Source organism: Eucyclogobius newberryi, unplaced genomic scaffold (genome assembly GCF_026437365.1).
Source record: "Eucyclogobius newberryi isolate DKJ021-1_F unplaced genomic scaffold, fEucNew1.0.hap1 SCAF_12, whole genome shotgun sequence".
Lineage (NCBI taxonomy): Eukaryota > Metazoa > Chordata > Actinopteri > Gobiiformes > Gobiidae > Eucyclogobius > Eucyclogobius newberryi.
The window spans coordinates 25,875,538-25,895,758 of record NW_027315746.1 but is presented as its reverse complement, the minus strand read 5'-3'; the positions used below and the strand labels follow the sequence as shown (position 1 = coordinate 25,895,758).

Here is a 20,221-nt window from a genome sequence, read left to right as displayed (position 1 = left end):
CTAGATACTTTAGGTACTCAGGGCGGAGCCCTGCCACCGAGGAGTTTGCGAACAACCTCAGTGACTTCAGCTTGGGTGATGGATGAGCCAGCCTCTGAGTCCCCGGTCTCTACTTCCTCTTCGGAAGACGTGACTGAGGGATTAAGGAGATCCTCAAAGTATTCCTTCCACCGTCCGACGACATACCCAGTCGAGGTCAGCAGGCCTCCACCCGCACCGTAAACGGTGTTGGTGAGGCACTGCTTCCCCCTCCTGAGGCGCCGGACGGTTTGCCAGAATTTCTTTGGTGCTGACCGATAGTCCTCCTCCATGGCCTCCCCGAACTCCTCCCAGGCCCGGGTTTTTGTCTCTGCGACAGCACGAGCCGCGGCTCGCGCTGTCCTGCCGATACCTGTCGATGACCTCCAGAGACCTACAAGCCAGAGTGGCCTGATAGGCCTCCTTCTTCAGTCTGACGGCATCCCTTACTTCCGGTGTCCACCACCGGGTTCGGGGGTTGCCGCCACGACAGGCACCGGAGACCTTGCGACCACAGCTCCGAGCAGCCGCATCAACAATGGAGGCGGAGAACATGGTCCACTGGACTCAATGTCCCCAACCTCCCCCGGGACATGGGAGAAGCTCTCCCGGAGGTGCGAGTTGAATACCCTACTGACAGAGGGCTCCACAAGACGTTCCCAACAGACCCTCACAATGCGCTTGGGTCTGCTAAGTCTGTCCGGCTTCCTCCTCCGCCAGCGGAGCCAACTCACCACCAGGTGGTGATCGGTTGATAACTCTGCCCCTCTCTTCACCCGAGTGTCCAAGACACGCTGTAATTATAACATGTTAATTCAACCTTGACTGCTTAAATATATCACATTTTACACAGTACACCTTTAATGTAAATACTGTCATTGTGGCACTCTTTTGATACAGCACATGCACGTAATAATGCACCATCTGCCTGCGTACTTCCACTTACATTAGATGTTGCTTGTATCATTAAAATACAAGCGCTCCCGGCTACACATGCTTTCCTCCTCCCTTTGTCCTGTTCACAGCTAAATTCAGTGGAAAAATAAATATAAAAGTAACACGTCAGTCAAGCTTTGAGCGTACAGACCAGCAGTCTCACTTTGATAAACTGGCTCCTCAAATTTCCTTGGTATCTGTCACTTGAGCCCAATTTTTGCCACTCTTTCCAAAAAAGTTAAGCAACGCTAGCATTTGCCAAGGTTAGAAGTAGCACAGGGGTAAGGAGCTCCACACACACACAAAACAATCCTGAGTATTTGCAGCTAAGCAAAAGTCTAATTACATCCTTTTAGATTCTTCATAGCAATATCACATCACATCAGACTTTAAATGCTTAATTTACAGTTTCCACGGACGTTTTCCCCTGTGAATAGTGCTATGGGAAATCTCAACTTGAAAGGAAATACAATAGTCAGTGGGTGCATGAGGATATTTAACTGGACGAGAAAGGATAAATAGGGTCCCATTGGTAGATATCTAAATATAGTCATTAGCAGAAATTAAGATAAAAGGACAGGATGTGCGGGCATGAGTCATTTTTGCTTTATCACCATACAGATTTTGTTTCATAGCATACACTAGAGATCTATAAGTATTATGGATAGCATATACATTTTCACCATTGGAAAAACTGATTATATTGTTTCTATCTTCTCTGTGCCAGGGAGCAAAAAGGAGTTTTAGCATTATGGCACTGCTAACAACTCTGATCAAGCTAAAACCATTCTAACTCTATCTTTTGGTCAGAAATGTATAAAACACTTTTCATATTTTTTAAAGCTGCAGACAGGGCATGGCCATCTATCTTGTTCACTAATTGTATTGTACTGGGGACCAGACCCATGGATAGCATGAGAACTAAATCTGCCCATTAATATCAGTAGTTGTGTTCTTGTGCTTTTATAATCCAGTTGTGCTTTTTGACTTAAGTGAAGTGCTTGTAGGGCTGGGCGATAAATCTTCTTCTTTAATAATGTCTTTAATGATGACGATGTGAAAAATGGCTGTGTCCAGCACACGGAATGACAAACATCAATGTTTTTCTCACTTTGCCTTAATCACTTAATTAGAGCTGCAAGTTGAATCTTTAGGGAGCCTTAAGTAGTTTAATCTGTGAAAGTTATGAGTGAATTGTTCCTTCGCAGAGAACCCAGAGTGCGGTACATTGCAGCCGTATTTAGTTCTACTCTGCCTCATGAATATTTTCGGGAAGAGTCCAGCAAACAATTAAGTGTCTTTTTGACAAGTCTTTATTTTGTTATAAGAACTTCAACACGTGCTTTGTGAGTGAACAGAGAAGTTTTCTCTGCAAAAGTCCCTGTTTGAGTTTTGTCATTTTAGAGGAAAGTAAAAGCACCAGCCCAACTAGTAAGGCCAACAAAAGATTTACAGAAAGGCAACAAATATTAAATTGAAAAGCCTAGATGACAATGTAAAAAACGTATAACATATTAAACTAAATCCGCCCGCCCACTTTTGCCTCTTTTTGCCACGGATCAGCGCTTCGACTGTATTGCCACTTCAAGACGAGCCCTCCTTAAGTGGAGAACGAGGGAAGTCTCGCTGCTAAAAAGTACACTGCCTTCCAAAGCAATTAAATTATTACGCAAATTATTATATTTTTCTCAGAATTTCAAAGCATGTAATTGTTGTAAAGAGTTGAAAATGGTCATTTGTTAAATTAGGAGCATTAGCAGGTCATATTGACTGAAATCAAAAGATATTTCAATATTGTAACAGGTCAAGTTACGCTTTCACATATTGCTTGAAATTGAAAACCACTGCACGCTACTGGTGTATGTTATGCTATGGGTCTCACAAAAGAGAAAAGAATAACTCTTCTTCGGTGCATAACTGTACATAAGGTTTCACAACGAAGCTTTAAGGTTTAAAATGATAAATAAGGCAAAGCGAGGTGGCAGTGGGCAGGAGCCGACAAGTATGTACAAAGGGAGGTGAGAGCGAGAGGTTGGATGGAGGTGGATAGGTGATTATACTATACATCTATATAGTAAATTAGGGGAAGGTGTGATGATATTAAATTACCCAACTCTACATCTAATACATTATTGTTTGGATATGGCCTTGTGCCATTACCCAAAGAGAATGTATGCCATTACATTACAGCTCGATTGTCTCAGTTGTGTTGGGTGTCTCAACCTAACAAGCTCATTATCTTAAGAGGTTCTGTCAACTGGCACCTTCAATATGTGCTTGTGCTACTATCAGCTGTCCAATGTGCAAGTCAGCGAAAACTGCTTGCTCAATAAATACCTTGAGTATTCCTCCAGCAGGGCCATTGATCTTCATGCCAATAGTGCACTTACAGTAACACCAGACCGCTCTGGCACTGAGTAATAGCCCAAACACATTAGCTAGTATGTGCTATGTGATCTGTCACCTCCAGTCACATTGTTTTATTTCACTGTGTTTACATAGAGGAAAGGCTGAATTCTAATCCCGCCCATTGTATGCTTGAGGTAGCGATGTCATTTTGAATCTCTGCTAATACTTCTGGTTATGCACCAGAGCTCTGGCCAGGATCCAGAGTCAGGCTGAATGACAGTTAAGTGTCTCAGTCCCACCTCAATTTGAACTCCACTCTGCAGCTCTCATTCACACCTCCCCCTGCACGGACAACCTTTGTCTCCACTTTACCTCAGCTTTGACTTGTCCTTCAACTTCTGTCTTTTTAAACCATAATTCTTCCCAGACGTCCTTTCCTGTCTTTAAAAATCACTTGAACTGTCTAAGCACCTTACCAGAAAAGCATGCATACATTCAATGCATAAATCTATTCAATACTGTCGTTCAGAAAAAACAATACTACAGTATTGTATATACATTCTGCAACACAAAAGACTATAGATTATGGGGCAGCAATAATATCAGAGATACCCCAGATCAGTGTTGCCCAAAGTGCTCTCAAAAACGTAATAATATTTTTTTGTGGTTGTTGTTGTTGTTACAGTTTGTGGTCAATGCATTTACATATGGTCTCTTTCAGTTTTATTTATTGTCACATTGTCTCTGTCATAATCTCTTCTCTTTTTTTTAATTATACACAAACCAAAACCTATATTTAAAATCTGGTTTATTACAGGTTAGTCCCCTTACCTTTTGCTATTTTTGGAATCAAATATATTTGTATTATTTCCATTCGCTATTCTATTGATACCCAGTAGCGTTTGCACGGCACCAGTCTTGATTAGAGCCGGGCCCCTGACTCTAACCTTTCTGTCCTCCGTTGTTTATCTGCAGGCTCACTCTACGGGCGCGTCTCGTCCTACTATGAGGACGGCTGTGCAAAATTTGTGGGGAAATTCCCAAATAAGTGATGTAATATGTAAACATTTTTAAAACAGTCCAACATCAACGCAACCTGCCAAGCCAGATTTTCCCCAGCAACAAAAAAAAACAGATTGTGCTGAAAATCTTCAGACCTGGCAACTAAGCCCCATCTCATTAATACCACATCCATTGCTTCTCTGGTGCGTTACCCACGCGTCTGTTGCAAAATAAATAATGTGTTAAAAGTAAATAAGCACACACCATTGCGTCACGTCTCTGGTCCGTCTATGCCAGAGGCACTGCGGCACAAATACGTTAAGTCTATTTTTGGTGGTATGAGTAAAGTTGAATGAGATTTATATAGCCAGTCAAAAGATAAAACGGGAAAAAAATATTTTTTAAGTCATCAACACGGGAAAATATTGGACAAAACTTGTTTTTTCAGCAGAAAATCAGTTTTGCTGGTATTTCTCATGGATATATTCAGCCTTTATCATGAGATTGCATAGCTTCACTTTTTACTTTCACATCAAGATGCAACTGTGGATGTACTTGATGAATACTGAGGGGAGAAATCACGTAGGCTCTATGGATTTACGACAACGAAGAAGAAAGCAGAGGAGCGGAGGAAAAGGAGATTACTGGAGGAGAGGAGCCACATGCAGCCAGCTAGAGGCAGGTCCCTGTGTTTCTGAGTATTCTACATAGCACAGGTAGTCTACAGTCAGCGTGTTCACATGATTACGAAAAAAACGTTTTTTATAACATTCGGTTTTAACATCTTGGACAAGCTCTGTCCTTGTCCAAGTATACACGCAGACGAGAGAGTCGAATTCCTGACAAGAACGTGTCGTCCACCTAACACTAGGTGGTGATATGCGTCGTTTCAGCCGACTAATACGCCCCCCCCATTCCGGTTGACCTTTTGCGTCACATATAAACAACTGTCATGTGCATTTTAGAACAACAGCAAGATGGATAGTCGTACAGCTTTGTTCATCTCGTATGTAATGCCCGTGTTAGTTATTGTGCAGACAAAGTGCACGCTAACCCTGGTGTTCATGGTGATTTCGAGAGGGAGACAAGAACGGCGTATGCTGTTGGAGGGCTACAACAATAGCATGTCTTCGTCGTTTTGTTCCGGGGTCACACGTCAGCGTGGGCTGTGAAGCATGCGCACAAGCCTTGTCTAGTTTCAGTGCGATTAAGGTGTGTACATGCAACGAGGAAACCGAACACAACTGCATAATCTGGGTGTCTCAATCGGAGATTTTTAACGCCGATTTCTATCGGAGTAAGATGTTAACATGCACATGAAGATGTCTAATTGTATCGGATTAAAGCAACAATTTGTTTTTTTCGTTTACATGTAAACGTAATGAGTGTTATTACCCTACCATTGAATAGGAGGGGCGCCTCGCCAACAGCGCCGTAACACCTGTTCTGCTTCTCCATAAGAAACTACTGTTTTCATAGAAATCCAGCCCGCATTTTCTCTCATGCTTCACCTGCCTAATCCAGTCCCTGATTCCCACTGATCCATTTGTGTTTTGCGACTCCGAGCTCCGACCTGCCTTCAAAAGCAGCGGGAGCTGCGCTGGTTCTCGCAAACAAAACTGTCCAAGCTCGAGAATAAGTTAAAATTGAGTGAGTGGATAGTACTAAAATCAGTATTAATCCTTACTAGCAATTTGTCATTGACAAAAGGCAAGTGAAATCTAGCAGTACAGATAAAGCTGTTAGTAAGACATATATATAAAATAGTAAAACTTATAATAATTAATTCATTAATGTATTTTAATTGAGAACTTGAGTTTCATTCATACAGAAAAGTGAATATAAAATTGACATGAAATATGAAAAATGTACTTTAAGTACTTACAAATGCCCAGAGCCCTTAACATGTTTCTAAGGCTTTTTTTTACCACAATTACATTGAGATTTTAAAATGACAGTGAAAATAATACAAACTACTAACAACTACATACCTCTATATATATATATATATATATATATATATATATATATATATATATATATATATATATATATATTGTTTTCCTAAAACGCGTTTAAGCGTACGGTCGACTGAGTGCACGTACGCAGCCAAACCTCCCCTACCAAACCAGTAAACCTAGTGGAAACACTGGGCTGGATTGAAACTCGAAACACGACAACAACTCACCACGATGTTATATGTTAAACATGCTATATCAGACCCCACGCAGTCGCATCCTGCAGCAGAGGACCACACGCACGATTGCACCATAATGCTTTATTGACGCAATGCTGTCTTTGATTCCAGCAAAGAGACAGACAGGATGTGGCATTATAACACATGAGATAAGGGCAGATAGTTTGGAATGTGTAGGATGCTGTTGAGACGCAGAGCTAGTGATCGATTGAAAGTGTATTACTCCATCTTCAGCATTCAGGCTGCGCAAACTCACTGACACTGATGATTTATTTGGTCCGAGACAGTCTTCCAGGTTTAATACAGAGCAGTGGGACGAGCAAAGTGAAGGGCTTTTTTAGCATTAATGAGACAATGAATCACTCACTGAGACGAATGTATCTGATAAAGAGGCAATGAGATGTGGTTGCTTTTACGATTGCAAAGTTTGCAGGAGAAATAGACAATATCACATTCCTTAAATTAATGAAAAGAAATGTGTTAAAGGACTCAACCAATCAACAGTAGTTTGAGTTATGGCCTGCTGTTTGGACAAAGAGTCCGCTGCTTGTGATGTTGAACTGGACTCTTTCAGATAGAAAAACAATGGGTTATTTGTCATCTGTTATTCTAGTCAATTCTCTTTTGTTCAGCTGAATTAATACAAGTTAAATGGTAGTTAATGGGGAGTGAAAATGGATCCCTTCAAATGAAATGTAAGTTTAATCGTCACAATTGGTCATAAAAGCTACAACCAAAAGCCTGCAGTCATAATATCAAAAGGCCAAATGCTGATCCAAGAAAACTACATTCCAAATTTTCTTGTTTTCCAGGACATTTTAATGAACATAAATGGGAAACTCGTCATATTGTACCCATGGCCATTTCCCATCCATTGAACGGTATTTCCTCTCGCACACGGACACCAGTGTGTATGACATGGACACTGGAAAGGTGGGTTAAGTATCTTGTCCAAAAGAATACCAATAGTATGCATTTCAATAGAAGATTTATTCATTCAGGACACCAAGTTTTAATGGATGATAATTTCTATTGCACTAAAATTGCAGTGATTCAATTATTATTCTAATTTTGCCAGGTTTGATGTAACATGCCTTTTATACAAAATGTTCTGCAAATAATTAGTTCAAGGACATTCAAGCCAATGTAGAATGATATGAACATTAGACAAACTTGTATGCATTTACCATCTGCTAGTCCTATATTTCACCACACTCCACCCAAAAGTATTTGATTACTTTGAGGAGAGGGAATAATTACACTAGGGAGCCTTACATTTCTCTGAGATTTCTTAATATTAGTGCAGCCGTATTCAGCTCATTAGACGAAACATCTGTTCCTTCATGCACTGTAGTCTCGCTAAGCCTCTTCTAGCATCAATACTTTGGTTACTACAGAAACAAATGCATCCCACAAACACACAGACCAATGAATAATTGTATAATTTAAAATTCAGTGTAGGTTTTGGCTAATGACCTCAGATCAATAATTGTGAGACATTAACACAATTGTTGATTCTGTAATTAAAGGCAAGCTATATTAGTTTATTGGAGCAACTTGGGGCACCAACCATGGATTAGGCATTTAACAATTCTATAATAAAATATTCAAATTCATTAATTTATTAAATATATTGCATATAAATCTGAAGGTTTGTGACATTGACCCCCTTTTCTGGAAATGAACACTTCACCAAATGTGGTTTATGAAGATTTATTGACCAAACAATTAAACAGATAAATATGAATTTGGAATGTGCAAATGAGTCTATGGAGATGCTAGACATGATTGTTCTAGATCTATCTAGTTGTGTGTTAGAGTTAATTCTAGATAATATTATTATATTATATTATATTATATCAGCCAGGCTGTTAAATGCATACATCCGACCAGAACCAGAAGCTGTAATCGTGATCCTGAAGATATGGGCCTGAGTGTGTCCGAGAGCCTATGTGTCTGTGTCGCCTCCAGGGTTCACTCAGGGGTCACGTTGCAGCTCGGTCCACACGCTGGGCACCGCTGCTCTGGAGCTCCAGGCTGACGTGTCAGGCCAAAGAAGCACTGGATCAGGTTTAGTGATCTGCGTTCTCCTTGGCTCTGAGGCGTTCCTCAGATAAAAAGGACTGTCTTAATTTACCGATGAGGCTGGTCCGAAGAGACTGTCCTGGATTCAAGTGTTGTCGCAGACTAGAAAAGTTGGTCTTTTGCTTAAGTTTGCGTGATGCAATTTTAATCACATCTAAAAACAGGGCACAGAATTCTTATTTATGGGAAAGAAAATCCGCGGGCGTGTCGCCGAAATGTCTTTGTTCAGTAGGTAACTTAGCTAGGCCAGATATGAGCCCTCATCTCCCGAGATACTATCTCATGGACCTCCTCTGATGGAACTGAGCTGTCTTCTCTCTCTCTCTCACAGACCCTTGGGGTGTTGGTTTTGCACCAGTATTCGACCAATCAGCACGCATGATGAGTCAGAGTTGATCAGAGAAAAACGATCCGGAATGATGCAGCCATTGTTTAGCATTAACATTAGGCCACAAAGGTAAAAATATTCACAAGACCTGTTATAAACCAGTTAAATGAACATGCAGAACACAATAACATTATGTACAGTGAAGTCATCTTGTGGACAAAGTCTGCAATCAGATGATTGTTTACAAAAACTGCATAGTCTTCTTAGCGTTTTAGCTTTTGTCTTTGGAGAGAAAGTGTCTCTGTGAGTTCATTTTAATCCCAACACAGTCATTTGATGGAAAAAGTTTTTCCCAACGTTCAAAACATGAACTCTCTGCTCTGTATGCAGAAACATCATAAATCTCCAGGAGTGGGTTCTACGATAATACGACCCGCATTCCTGTCACCATGGCAACATTCAGAGGTCATCTGCAGGTCCCTACATCTCTACCTACAAAGTCTCACAGTATTGCAATAAAATGATCAATTCTTAGTGGGACCATCTCTTCTCATCATCATCTTCTGTAATTTGGCCACCTGCTTCTATCCTTAGAGATAAGTTCATAATGTGGAACATTCCCCAAGACCACCAACTTTGACATTATCATTGATGAAGACCAAGTTTGTTAAGTTAGTATGCTGTGAAATATATCATATTCTGTTTTGCTTTAATTCAAATTGATTACGAAAAATGTTGTAGATTAATGACAAAGGCATCTTGAATATACAGTATGTATCATTTATATTAATCTACACACAAGAAGTGAAAGTGATTGTGTTGTTATTGTGTGTCATGAGTTATGCCGTGTCAATGGTGCCCAAGTGTATAATGGTGGCTCATTCTATCACATCTCCAATGAGCAGCCTCGCAGTCAGATTGTCAAGCCAGCGAGAGGGATCCAGGCAGTCCCATGAATCTTTAATGAAGCGCCTCTATACTTAGGCCTGCATCTCTAGTTTCTGACATTTAGCTGAAATTTGTCCTTTGAGTGTGCCATGAGAAAACCCAAGGTCACCTGATAGATTACTGCCATATCAAATCTGCCATGTGTTTGTCACCAGGATTTGAAAGCCATTGTACTCCAAACAAGATGTCAGATTGTTTGGTTGTATCACACCAAATATTAGCCTTCATTTCAGGTTGACAATTTATTCGACAGCAAAATCATATTCTATTATTCATTTAAATTTCTTCTTTAACAATCTGAGAAGCATGCCATTACTAATACTGTACTAGACTTTCAACACTCAAATCAATGGTCCATTTTATTGAAACACAATCCGTCCCATGTCTGCTAGATATTCTGCTGATATGATTTAATGCCTCTGTTAAGTGACTTAAATTTAGACTAAATTGAGTTAAAGAAACAATCAATAGCATACAATAGGCTGTTTTTGGTAATATGCATGTCTTATTGAGGGAAACTGACAAATGACTTAAACATTAGCCATCATTGCTACTAAAAGAAGCAATCACATTTCTCATGTATTTCCTAAAAATGCTAAATTCAGTGGCTCTTGAAAACACCATATGTTTGCTTCATAATGTATGATGTGTGATGTCAGAGGAGATTTGCAGAGCCATATGGCACAAATCTATAAAATAACCACACTTGTATGAAGGATTACAATGAATTCGAAATCAAATCCTGACAAGGAGATGGCGAATCTGATTCAGTACAAACAGCGGAGCCGTCACAAAGACAAGGGGTCTTATTGTGTTTGGCTACGCATCTTGTAAACAAAGATGAAGCGCATTAGTATTCCTCTGCAATGTTTTCTGTCCTCCATGGCAAACACATAGTTAGACCCAAAAAAATTTTTGTGAAACACAACTTGAACTTATATTTGTACACAACAATAAAAAAGTGAAATCAAACATTAGTAGAAATGTTAACTGCTTGTTTACTTTGAATTGTAAATCCCTAGTGCTGACTCATTCTGTTTTGCTACGTACGAGATGTGGCCAACCAAATAGCAGACATTTCAAGAGCTTTTTAATGCTCTGGTCTGACTATACAACCTATTTTCTTTCAAACTGTACTTCTATTGTACATCAACAATTTATATGTGTATTGTATGCAATTGATGCTACAAATCCGATACGCGCATCCTTTTTAGGCAAATAAATACTTAATAGAGATACTTACAGTAGTAAAATTCTCTGGGCCACAATCTTTTCCTCGATATTTGCAGTCAAGTAACATTTCATCAATGTTGTGACTAGTTCTCTGTACAAATTCCAGCATGTTAAACGTCTTGCTAGGGAAAAACTTGGTGTTGTCGGTTGGTTGTCCCACTGCAGCCATGAAGTCATCGAAGTCTCCTTGCTCCACACCCAAGAGCCCCGCCATCCAAAACAGATCATTCCGTCGGATTTGGGATTTGCGAAAACTATTGTAGTTGCAAAGGGTGATTGCTGGGAAATACATCTCGGGGCTGTCCATTTCATCCAGAATGGTGACATGAGGGTACTGGTAGTATTCGATAACACGGTCAGCGACTTGCAACAGAAAGATGGATAGGGAGGAACTGAAGGCTGCGGCCCATAGCAGTCGTCGAAGGGTCACTCCACCGGGCAAAAAGATGTGACTTAGGCCGTGGAGGGTGCAGTTTGCCCCAAAAACGGTGATATCAGATGGGGGACGAGGAGCTTCTTCTTCAGGCACTCCCATGCTTATGTTGTGAAAGAGTGGCAGAAAAAATGGGTGAGAAAAAATGGGTGAGTACTGCAGTGGTGGTGGCCTTCTGACTAATGGAGCTAGCATCCAAAGACAAAGAGTATAAGGGAGGGTGCACCAGACAGGGTTCAGTTTCAGCTTCACACCCATGAGACAGAAGGGGGATGTTATCTGCTGCTGAGAGGTGGACACGGATTTTTGATCAACCAATCCAGTTCAGAGAGGGCAAAAGATCAGGTTACTTTTGGGAAGTAAAGGTTTGTCTAAAGGGAAGGATGGTCATAGCGTATTCGATTTTTTTTTAACCTGATAGTAGCTATACATAGGGAAATTAAAGTCAAATGAAAGTGATTAAGCACTGTAGAAAAAATACTGTAATGCAACTAAACTGAGGTAACGGTTTAACAGACTAATTACATTAATTCAGTACACCCAATGTGTACTGTGTGTAATAGTATTATTTGCCACTCCCAAAAGAGTACTTAAAGGGAAAGCATCGTGTGGCCATGGTTATCTTGTCAGATATCGGAAGCTAAGCAGGAATGGGCCTGATTAGTACTTGGATGAGAGACCACTGGAATGCCAGGTGTTGTGTCCTTGGGCAAGACACACTAACCCACCTTGCCTCCAGTGTCCAATGCTGTGTAAGAAAGAGTGCCGCTGGGATCTCTGGCATTTTGACAGAGGGAGGTGTGAGGATTTTCTAACCAGTCAATTTTGCATAATATGTGCCCTTTAAGTGAGTGAGTGGTTCGACTCTGAAGGTTTGCAAAGTTTGTTTCTTCTTGATTGTATAAATACACAGTGAGAGACTAGACCTACTTATTAGCCTTTTTGGTCAAAAAAGACATCAAACTGAAAATCTGGTTGGTTCTTGATATTCAGGTCTTCAAAAATTTGGACACATCATAGGCACCAAATTCAACAAATTCCCAATTAGCATCACATTTATTTTAAAACAACAAGCTGTTGTTGCTGTGTTTGACGAACAGTTTCAGTAAAAGCTTATCAGAATGAATAGGGCAAGAAACCAATTATATAGGGAATTTTAGTATCTGGCACTTTATACACTAAAACAATTGCTACACACAACAAAGCTCTAAAGCAACAGTACAGGAGGAGGAGCCCTAGAAGGAGCAGGTGGAGGAATAGCAGTAGGAGGAGGAGCATGAGGTGGAGCAGGAGCAGCAGGAGGAGGAGCAGAGCAGATGAACATGATATTAATACCATTTTTAATTCCTTTTTCTCCATGGTTTGGTTTACCGTGTTGTTGTGTGCAGGAAAGCTAATGCGCTAGTTACAGCCAAGCGTTCCGTTCTTCGCAAATAGGCTATTTTTAATAGACACCGTTGTCAATTTGCTTTATATGAAAGTTGATGTTAAATCACCGCAATGTGGCAATCATTGGGCAAAGAAAATACGTATTCAAATTGATTAACAAACAGATAAAACATAAATGTTGCATAAGTGACTCTTGTGCACTGCTGCAGCCTTCCTGTAAGACGTTTTGTAACAGCATCAATTATTAATCTGATCCCCTGCATACTGTATGTCTGGGCTCATTGACAAAGGTGTATCTTCTCTACACTTGTCTGCAGGTTATTTGAAGAAACAGTGATAAGCATCTGTCATCACGCAAACTGATTTTCACAGAAAGTTGTCATCTTAAAATCAAACTAAATGAGGTACTGATGTGAAACTGAATTCTGAGACACTTTTAGATCTTTGTCTTTGTCTTTAAAAGGCATTGACACGCTTCTGTTTTCATATCTTCTATTAAAAAAGAAACATTATAAGTGCATTTCTGGGCACACTGTTGCACATACATCAGATGTAATTTGGGGCTGAAAGCTTATAAATATGCCAAATGAGTTAGTGCTTAGAAGTTAACCTCAACAGAAAAATAAAATACATAACAGATTATTTTGTCTGGTAAAATGATTGGGGTGGACCTCCCACTCCTCATAATATAAACAAACCCCTCTATTGTAATCATATGTTAGTCTTTAAAAGTTTCTATATACAGTACTATATATAGTTTTCAAAATATATTAAAATGTCTGTTTATGCACTCTTACCTTATCATTGCTGCTCCTCTCTCATCCATGCCCTGTGCCAAAACCACTACAAAATTATTCCACATCCTGTACCACTATCTCACCTCCTCTCCGCTTCCCCTCGGGCAACAGACTAAACTCAGCATCTGTAATCCCCAATATGTGCAGCAAACTGTATATTTTATTGATACCGCTGTGGGCTACAGTGTGTTGCATTGCTGATATTACATCCTGCAAGCTTGAATAATCTCAAATGAAAACAAAAACACAGTCAGCTGTAGTGACCCAGCTATAAAAGTGACTTTTAGAAATGAGTGCTAATTATGTGTTTGCATTAGCTCTTAAGTAGCCACTTTATCATAAAACAGAAATGTGCAGTAAACAAATGCTGATTAGGTACACAGTAGCATAATGATATCATGGAACCACAAGCAAACATCTTGTTGTTTGCTTTAACAACTTTGTCAGCTTTTAGGAATGAAACTTTCCTACCAAGTCACATGAGGACTATTGTACGATAATCGGCTGAAGGAAAATCATTTTATCTTAATGAATGGCCACGGTCCATTTAGCCGTATCTGTTGTTACAGTGAGAAGGTAGTTGCCGCACATTTCTGTAAGTAATAGGTGCACTCTGAGGGAACCGGCACTCAATCAATAAACTGGACTTTTCCCACACGCTCTAAGTAAGGTGTGCCGGTTAATGTACTGCCTCAGTAGATCAACCATTCAGTACATCTGGGCTCGATCGTGGCTTGAAAACATAGTGTGAGAACAGAGAGTGTGGCAAGGATACAGATATCTGCAGGCATTACGATCAGGATCCCTGCTACGTTTTAAGAAAGTTAAGTCTGCATGATGTGGAACTACAATACACTGTCATTATATACACAGTTAAGAACAACACAACTTCCTTTATCAACTCAAAATCAAACATTTGGATTGTAAAACTAATATTTAGTGATGGACCTCAAATTTTGGCCACAACTTATTTTTCTTTTCATTTTACTAGATTACTAATGGCACACTTACATATTTTAAAGTATGTACATAAAAACAACAACGAATACCACATTTCTGTTTTCTATTGACGCTTGCTTTCTTTCTTTTTTAAGGACTTTTTTGACCCATGGGCTTTCTTAGACAGGATAATATAGCGTGAAATGGGGATGAGACCACTGAGCAGCTCTATCGATGCTCTCTATAGTCAAAGTTTCATACATAAACTGTACTGAGACTTTATAATCTATTGCTGTTGCATCAAAATTTCATGCCAAAATGTCAAAAAGAGCCATTTCCAAGACTAAACGTTGTCTAAATTTGTCCTCCTCAGTATGGGGAAGGGCCTTTTTAAGCCTTTCCAAAATCAAGAGCGAGAAAAGGGGCCAAGTAGAAAAGTGCTGAATTGACATAAAAGTGTAATGACACATTTCACATCAATAAGCCTGTCTGGGATAAATATGCAAATAAACTTATTCAAATGCATAGCGCATGATGAACGCACCCCAAAGGCTTCTTAAAATGACATTTTTGGGGACAGCTCTGCAACTGAACTTTTATCCAAAGTGACATATACAACACAATGACCATTCTTATTCTGGTCGCCTATTTGACATTAGTGTCACAATTCTCAGAGTGCCTGCTCTTTAGACAGTGACCTAGACGGGGAGACTAGTTTATGAACTATCCATGTCAAGTTACAGACAAAAAAATATTTATTGAACAGGATACACAGAGGGTGCACGGTGGCAAAGGCGGTTAGCGCTCTTGCCTCCCAAGAAGGAGATCATGGGTTCGATTCCCGGACCAGACCAATATCACATGATCTCTCTGGGTGGAGTCTGCATGTTCTCCGGCTTCCTCCCACCATCCAAAGACATGCATGTGTTAGGCAAAATTGGTGACTCTAAATTGGCCCTAGTGAATGAATGTGAGCGTGAACTGTCTGTAATGTCTATGTCTCTGTGTTGGCCCTGCGACAAGTTGGCCACTGTCCAGGGTGTACCCCGCCTAAAGCCCGAAGTTACTGGGATAGGCTCCAGTCACCCGCGACCCCGAAAGGGAACAAGCGGTAGAAAATGGATGGATGGAGGATACACAGAGATGATTTGTGATGATTGAGAAAAGTTAAATCAATTATTCTGTATAATAAAAAAAATATGTTTTGAATCAAAATAACTTTTACAAAATATATAACTCAGTGCTTTTTAAAACTGTTTAATGATATTTATCACACTGACATCACATAACATTTGACATACCAAACATAAATCCGTCTCAAAAATGTCATCTATGTCATTAGAGATGATAAAACTCCTACAACAGAAGCATAGGCAGACTTGATTGGTAAATACTACCACAATATGTTGACAGTTCATGTCTCAAATTGTGTTAAATCCAGATTGTCCAACTATTCTACAACACCCTTGGAAAAATATAGGCATCATTACAATTGATCAAATGCTGTCTACTAACTATAAATCACAACTGACTCCCTTGACTTCTTTAATATGTCTTTTAAAAGCTTAATCGCCCAATTTTCAAGGATTTGCACATTCCCAGCACGCATAGACTCCTGGACGGGACTCTATAAAGCTTATCACTTTCCTTCACATTGACTGTGCAGCTGTTGGCTGTTCTAAGCTCGAACCCATTGGCCACGCCAAGGCAATAAATCTTTCAAATAGATCACATACTCTCATTTGTGAAGAAAGCCCAATATTCTCCAGAGAACCATTTCTCAAGGCAGGGGATGTTAGCTCAGAGCTCTCCGGGATATTTATCTCAGTGTAAAAGTATATTTGGCCAAAATAAGCACACCTGTCCATGCGCGGTGATGTGTCAGTGCAGCAGTGTGGCACCTCATTCAGCTCAGAATACATTCCACTGGGGCAGACCACTTTAGAGCTGTTAAGAGAAAACCACAACCCAAGAATATTCAGTCTTTTCAAAGTGATGTATGGCACAGCTTCCCACACAATTTTACAGTCTGTTTATCCTATTTAGAAAACTGTTAACAAGAACATTAAAAAATAAAAAATAAAATCTAAACAAAAAAATCTAAACACAGCACATGAAACAGCCCCTCTAAACTCCGTGCCAACCAGGTTTTTAATAGCAATTATCAGAAACTAGGCCTCTCTGAAAGCATATGCAGCTGGCCTTTTACAGAGAACAGGAATTATGCAATAAATAATGAGGAAATTTATCACCAACCGACCCGAAAGCATGAGAATATCAGATCAAAAAGTGATCTGAAAAGAGAAGGCAGATTGTAGCAAGGCCTTGGACTTTAATTCTGCCTCTGCATTGTAAGAAGTGGAAGTCTCCCTGATTTGATTTAATGCTCCACTCCGCAGACAGTTATTCATCAGGCAAAGGCAGAGGACTTCATCCAGGCTCCGAAGCAATCACATCGAGAATAAAGGCACAAACGCTTCACTGGGAATACTTCAAAGGCCCTTTCAAAAATTAATTTCTGTCAATCTAAGATGGTAATTAGCTGTAAGTACAGTTAAGGGGGAATTAAAGGTGACTTTGTGCCTCATCCATTCAGACGGCTTGAGAAAGTAGATCCCTTATTCAAGTTCAAAAATACCACTGAACTGGTTTTCCGAGGGCAAGACCAATGCGACAACTCTTAGTATCAAATTTAAACTAGAACTAAGAAACCTTTCAATGTCTTTGTAAATCTCTGTGACGTTTAGATATGTGTTTCGGGGGCGTTTGAAGTGTCCGTCGTCTCTGGGCGGAAAACCAGCCCTGCCAGACAACTCTCCTGGGAAACCCTGGCTCTTTGTATTTTTATTTTGCCATGCTGGTGGATGGATGTTAAATTATTGTGCATGTGATTATACTTCCCTCCTTCAAAAAAAAGACAATCGGAGAAAAAACTGACCTCATATTCACAAGGGAGCTGCAGGGGGAGCTCTAAGGAGGGAACGTTACCTGTTAATACACCAATCAATTTAGGGTTTTACAAAAGATATTTGAATGACTCTTAGCAACAGCAACAAAAGAGTTGACATCTGGAAAAGAATATTTGAATCCATGACAGCAAACAGATCTACCCTAGAAGATTAGCGTAAAAAACATTAGATCCTATGGTGACTTGGAGAAATTTTCATAGGCTTACACAACATGTGCAGCACCTATTTCTAAAAAACATGACTTCTAGTTCATTCACTGTTTCAATACGAGACATGTAGTGTGCGAAAGAAAAATCTCCCCTGATATGGATCTTTTGGATTGCTTTGTTGGTGTCAAGGAACCTTGTTGAAGTACATAGTTTCCCGATTTATTGTATGTGTACAAGCATCGACAACAACAGCGGAAGCCAAGCATTATGAATTGGTATAATCTGTGCCAAGAAAAAAGCTGGCTAGCATTGTGACCTGACAGAGTCTAACCTGCAATGGGAAGGAGAACATTTCCGCTGGCAGATGCTGCTGAAAGATATGGTGAGAATTGAAGTACGGTATATGTCGTGCCTCTCGTATCATATGTTATCTTTAACTTGTTATATTGACACCAGCTCCACTGTCTCAAATATGCTGAGTGAAGAGATAGCAATCCTATCCAAACATTGACCAAATCCATGATGCTGGGATGATATAAGGGGTGGCTAAAGTGAGTGTTAATATGAACTCTCTGATTTAAATATCAAGGAAGTAGAGGTGGGAAGTATATCAAAATATATATATATCACAATCAAAGTTTTGGGGATTTGCATAATTGTATCATTATAACTATTAAAATGACCTCAAAAGAGACAGAAACATCTATTGTAATCTCCCAAAGAAGGGTACAACATGATCTTTCTGCCCCTTTTAATTTTATGGTCCATTTACAAGACTTGTTGTTGTGTTACTTTTAATGGCGGTTCGCAGCCAACTGAAAAGGTGCATTTACTGCCACCTACTGTAGTTGATCAGAGGAGAGGATCGCTTGGCCTTTCTTGATTGTTCCACGATCAGAGGAGAGGACGGGAAACTCCAAATATAAGTATATAGGAAACCTACACACACGGACCAGTATCTGCTCTTTGGTTCCAACCACCCACTACAGCACAAGCTGGGGGTGATCAGAACCTTACAACACAGAGCTCAAGGTGTGCCCACCAGCTCAGAGGGCAAGAAGAAAGAGGAAAAACATGTCCGTAATGCCCTCTCAGCCTGTGGTTACCCCGCTTGGGCTCTCAACAGAGTGAAGAGAACCAAGAAGCAGGAGAAAAGGGAAACTGAACAGAGAAGGAAGGGTGTTTCTATCCCTTATGTGTCTGGCCTGTCGGAAAAACTGCAGAGAATTTTTAGACAACACGAAGTCCCTGTTTATTTTAAACCAGGAAACACTTTAAGACAAAAACTGGTTCACCCAAAGGACAAGTTGCCGACTCAAAAACAGAGCAATGTAGTTTATTCGATCCAATGCAGTGAAGAAAGTTGTAAAGAACGGTACATAGGTGAGACAAAACAGCCTCTACACAAGAGGCTTTATCAGCACAGAAGAAATACAAGTTCAGGACCACAGAGCGCCGTGCATCTCCATCTTGAAGCCTCTAATCACTCGTTTGAAGACGGTGATGTGAAGGTTTTAAGCAGGGAGAAAAGATGGTTTGAAAGAGGAGTCAAGGAAGCTATTTTTGTTAAAAAAGAAAGACCTTCTTTAAACAGAAATGGAGGGCTAAGGTTTAATCTTCCTGTTATTTATAATGGGTTACTGAACCCCTGGAAAGGTAGAGGACATTCAGATGCTAATCAGGTACTCAGGGTGGTTGAGCCAGGGTCTCACAAAGACAAAGAGGTTTCTAATAGCCCATTAAGATTGTGAATAGGCTAGCTCGGTAGATACAAGGGGGGAGTTTCTGTTGAAACAAACAACTCTTTCTACTTCAGGAAGGCTCCTCCCAATGGGCGGGTCTTACCACAGAACAGTATTAATATCGGAGTTCTCGACCTAAATTCTGTTATTGACAATGACTCTTGGATGAGAGTCGAAACGTCTATTTTTGCAAACTGAGTCCAGATGACTACAACTGAAGATTTTTCTACTATGCAACATAATATCCACGGATTTACAATGCCACTTCTTGTCGATAAGACCATTTATTTTGTAAGTTTGCATTTACCACTTTAAGCTATAAACTACATTTGACTAATTAGAAGACAACCCTAGGAAAGTTCTTTTGGTAGCTGTCAGAGAGAGAGCGTTCGAAGAGCACGAAAAAGGCAGTTAGAGTGACAGCCCATTGAAGCTGTCTGGACTGTTTCCCAGGAGAGTTAGGCAGTACAGCCCATCGAAGCACTGGCTGACACCTGTGGTGGCCTGCAAGCTGTGGATGGATATGTCGGCAGATGTATTCTCCGACTCCCGCTCTGTTTACTTTGCAGTGGTTTAAGTGTGTGCTGACTTGTTTTCTGATTCCAACAATTACAATATTCAATGGAACAGGTGGATATTACATGAATAACACTATCTGAAGGATTATATTGATCCAAGGTGGGCCTTTTTCAGATCAGTGTTCAGGC

At 40.2% G+C, this 20,221-nt stretch overlaps 1 protein-coding gene across 4 annotated transcripts in view; it reads right to left on the bottom strand.

Annotated features, from left to right (window-relative positions):
• Positions 1 to 20,221, bottom strand: part of asic1c (acid-sensing (proton-gated) ion channel 1c) — a 150,156-nt gene that overhangs the window by 36,102 nt on the left and 93,833 nt on the right. Inside the window, exon 1 of one of the 4 annotated variants that reach the window (XM_072441696.1) lies at positions 11,107 to 11,685. The exons of the other annotated variants lie outside the window; for them this stretch is intronic. Coding sequence (XP_072297797.1) covers positions 11,107 to 11,631 — 525 coding nt within the window. The 5' untranslated portion in view covers positions 11,632 to 11,685. Of the gene's footprint in view, positions 1 to 11,106; positions 11,686 to 20,221 lie in introns of those variants that run through there. 4 annotated transcript variants of the gene reach the window in all.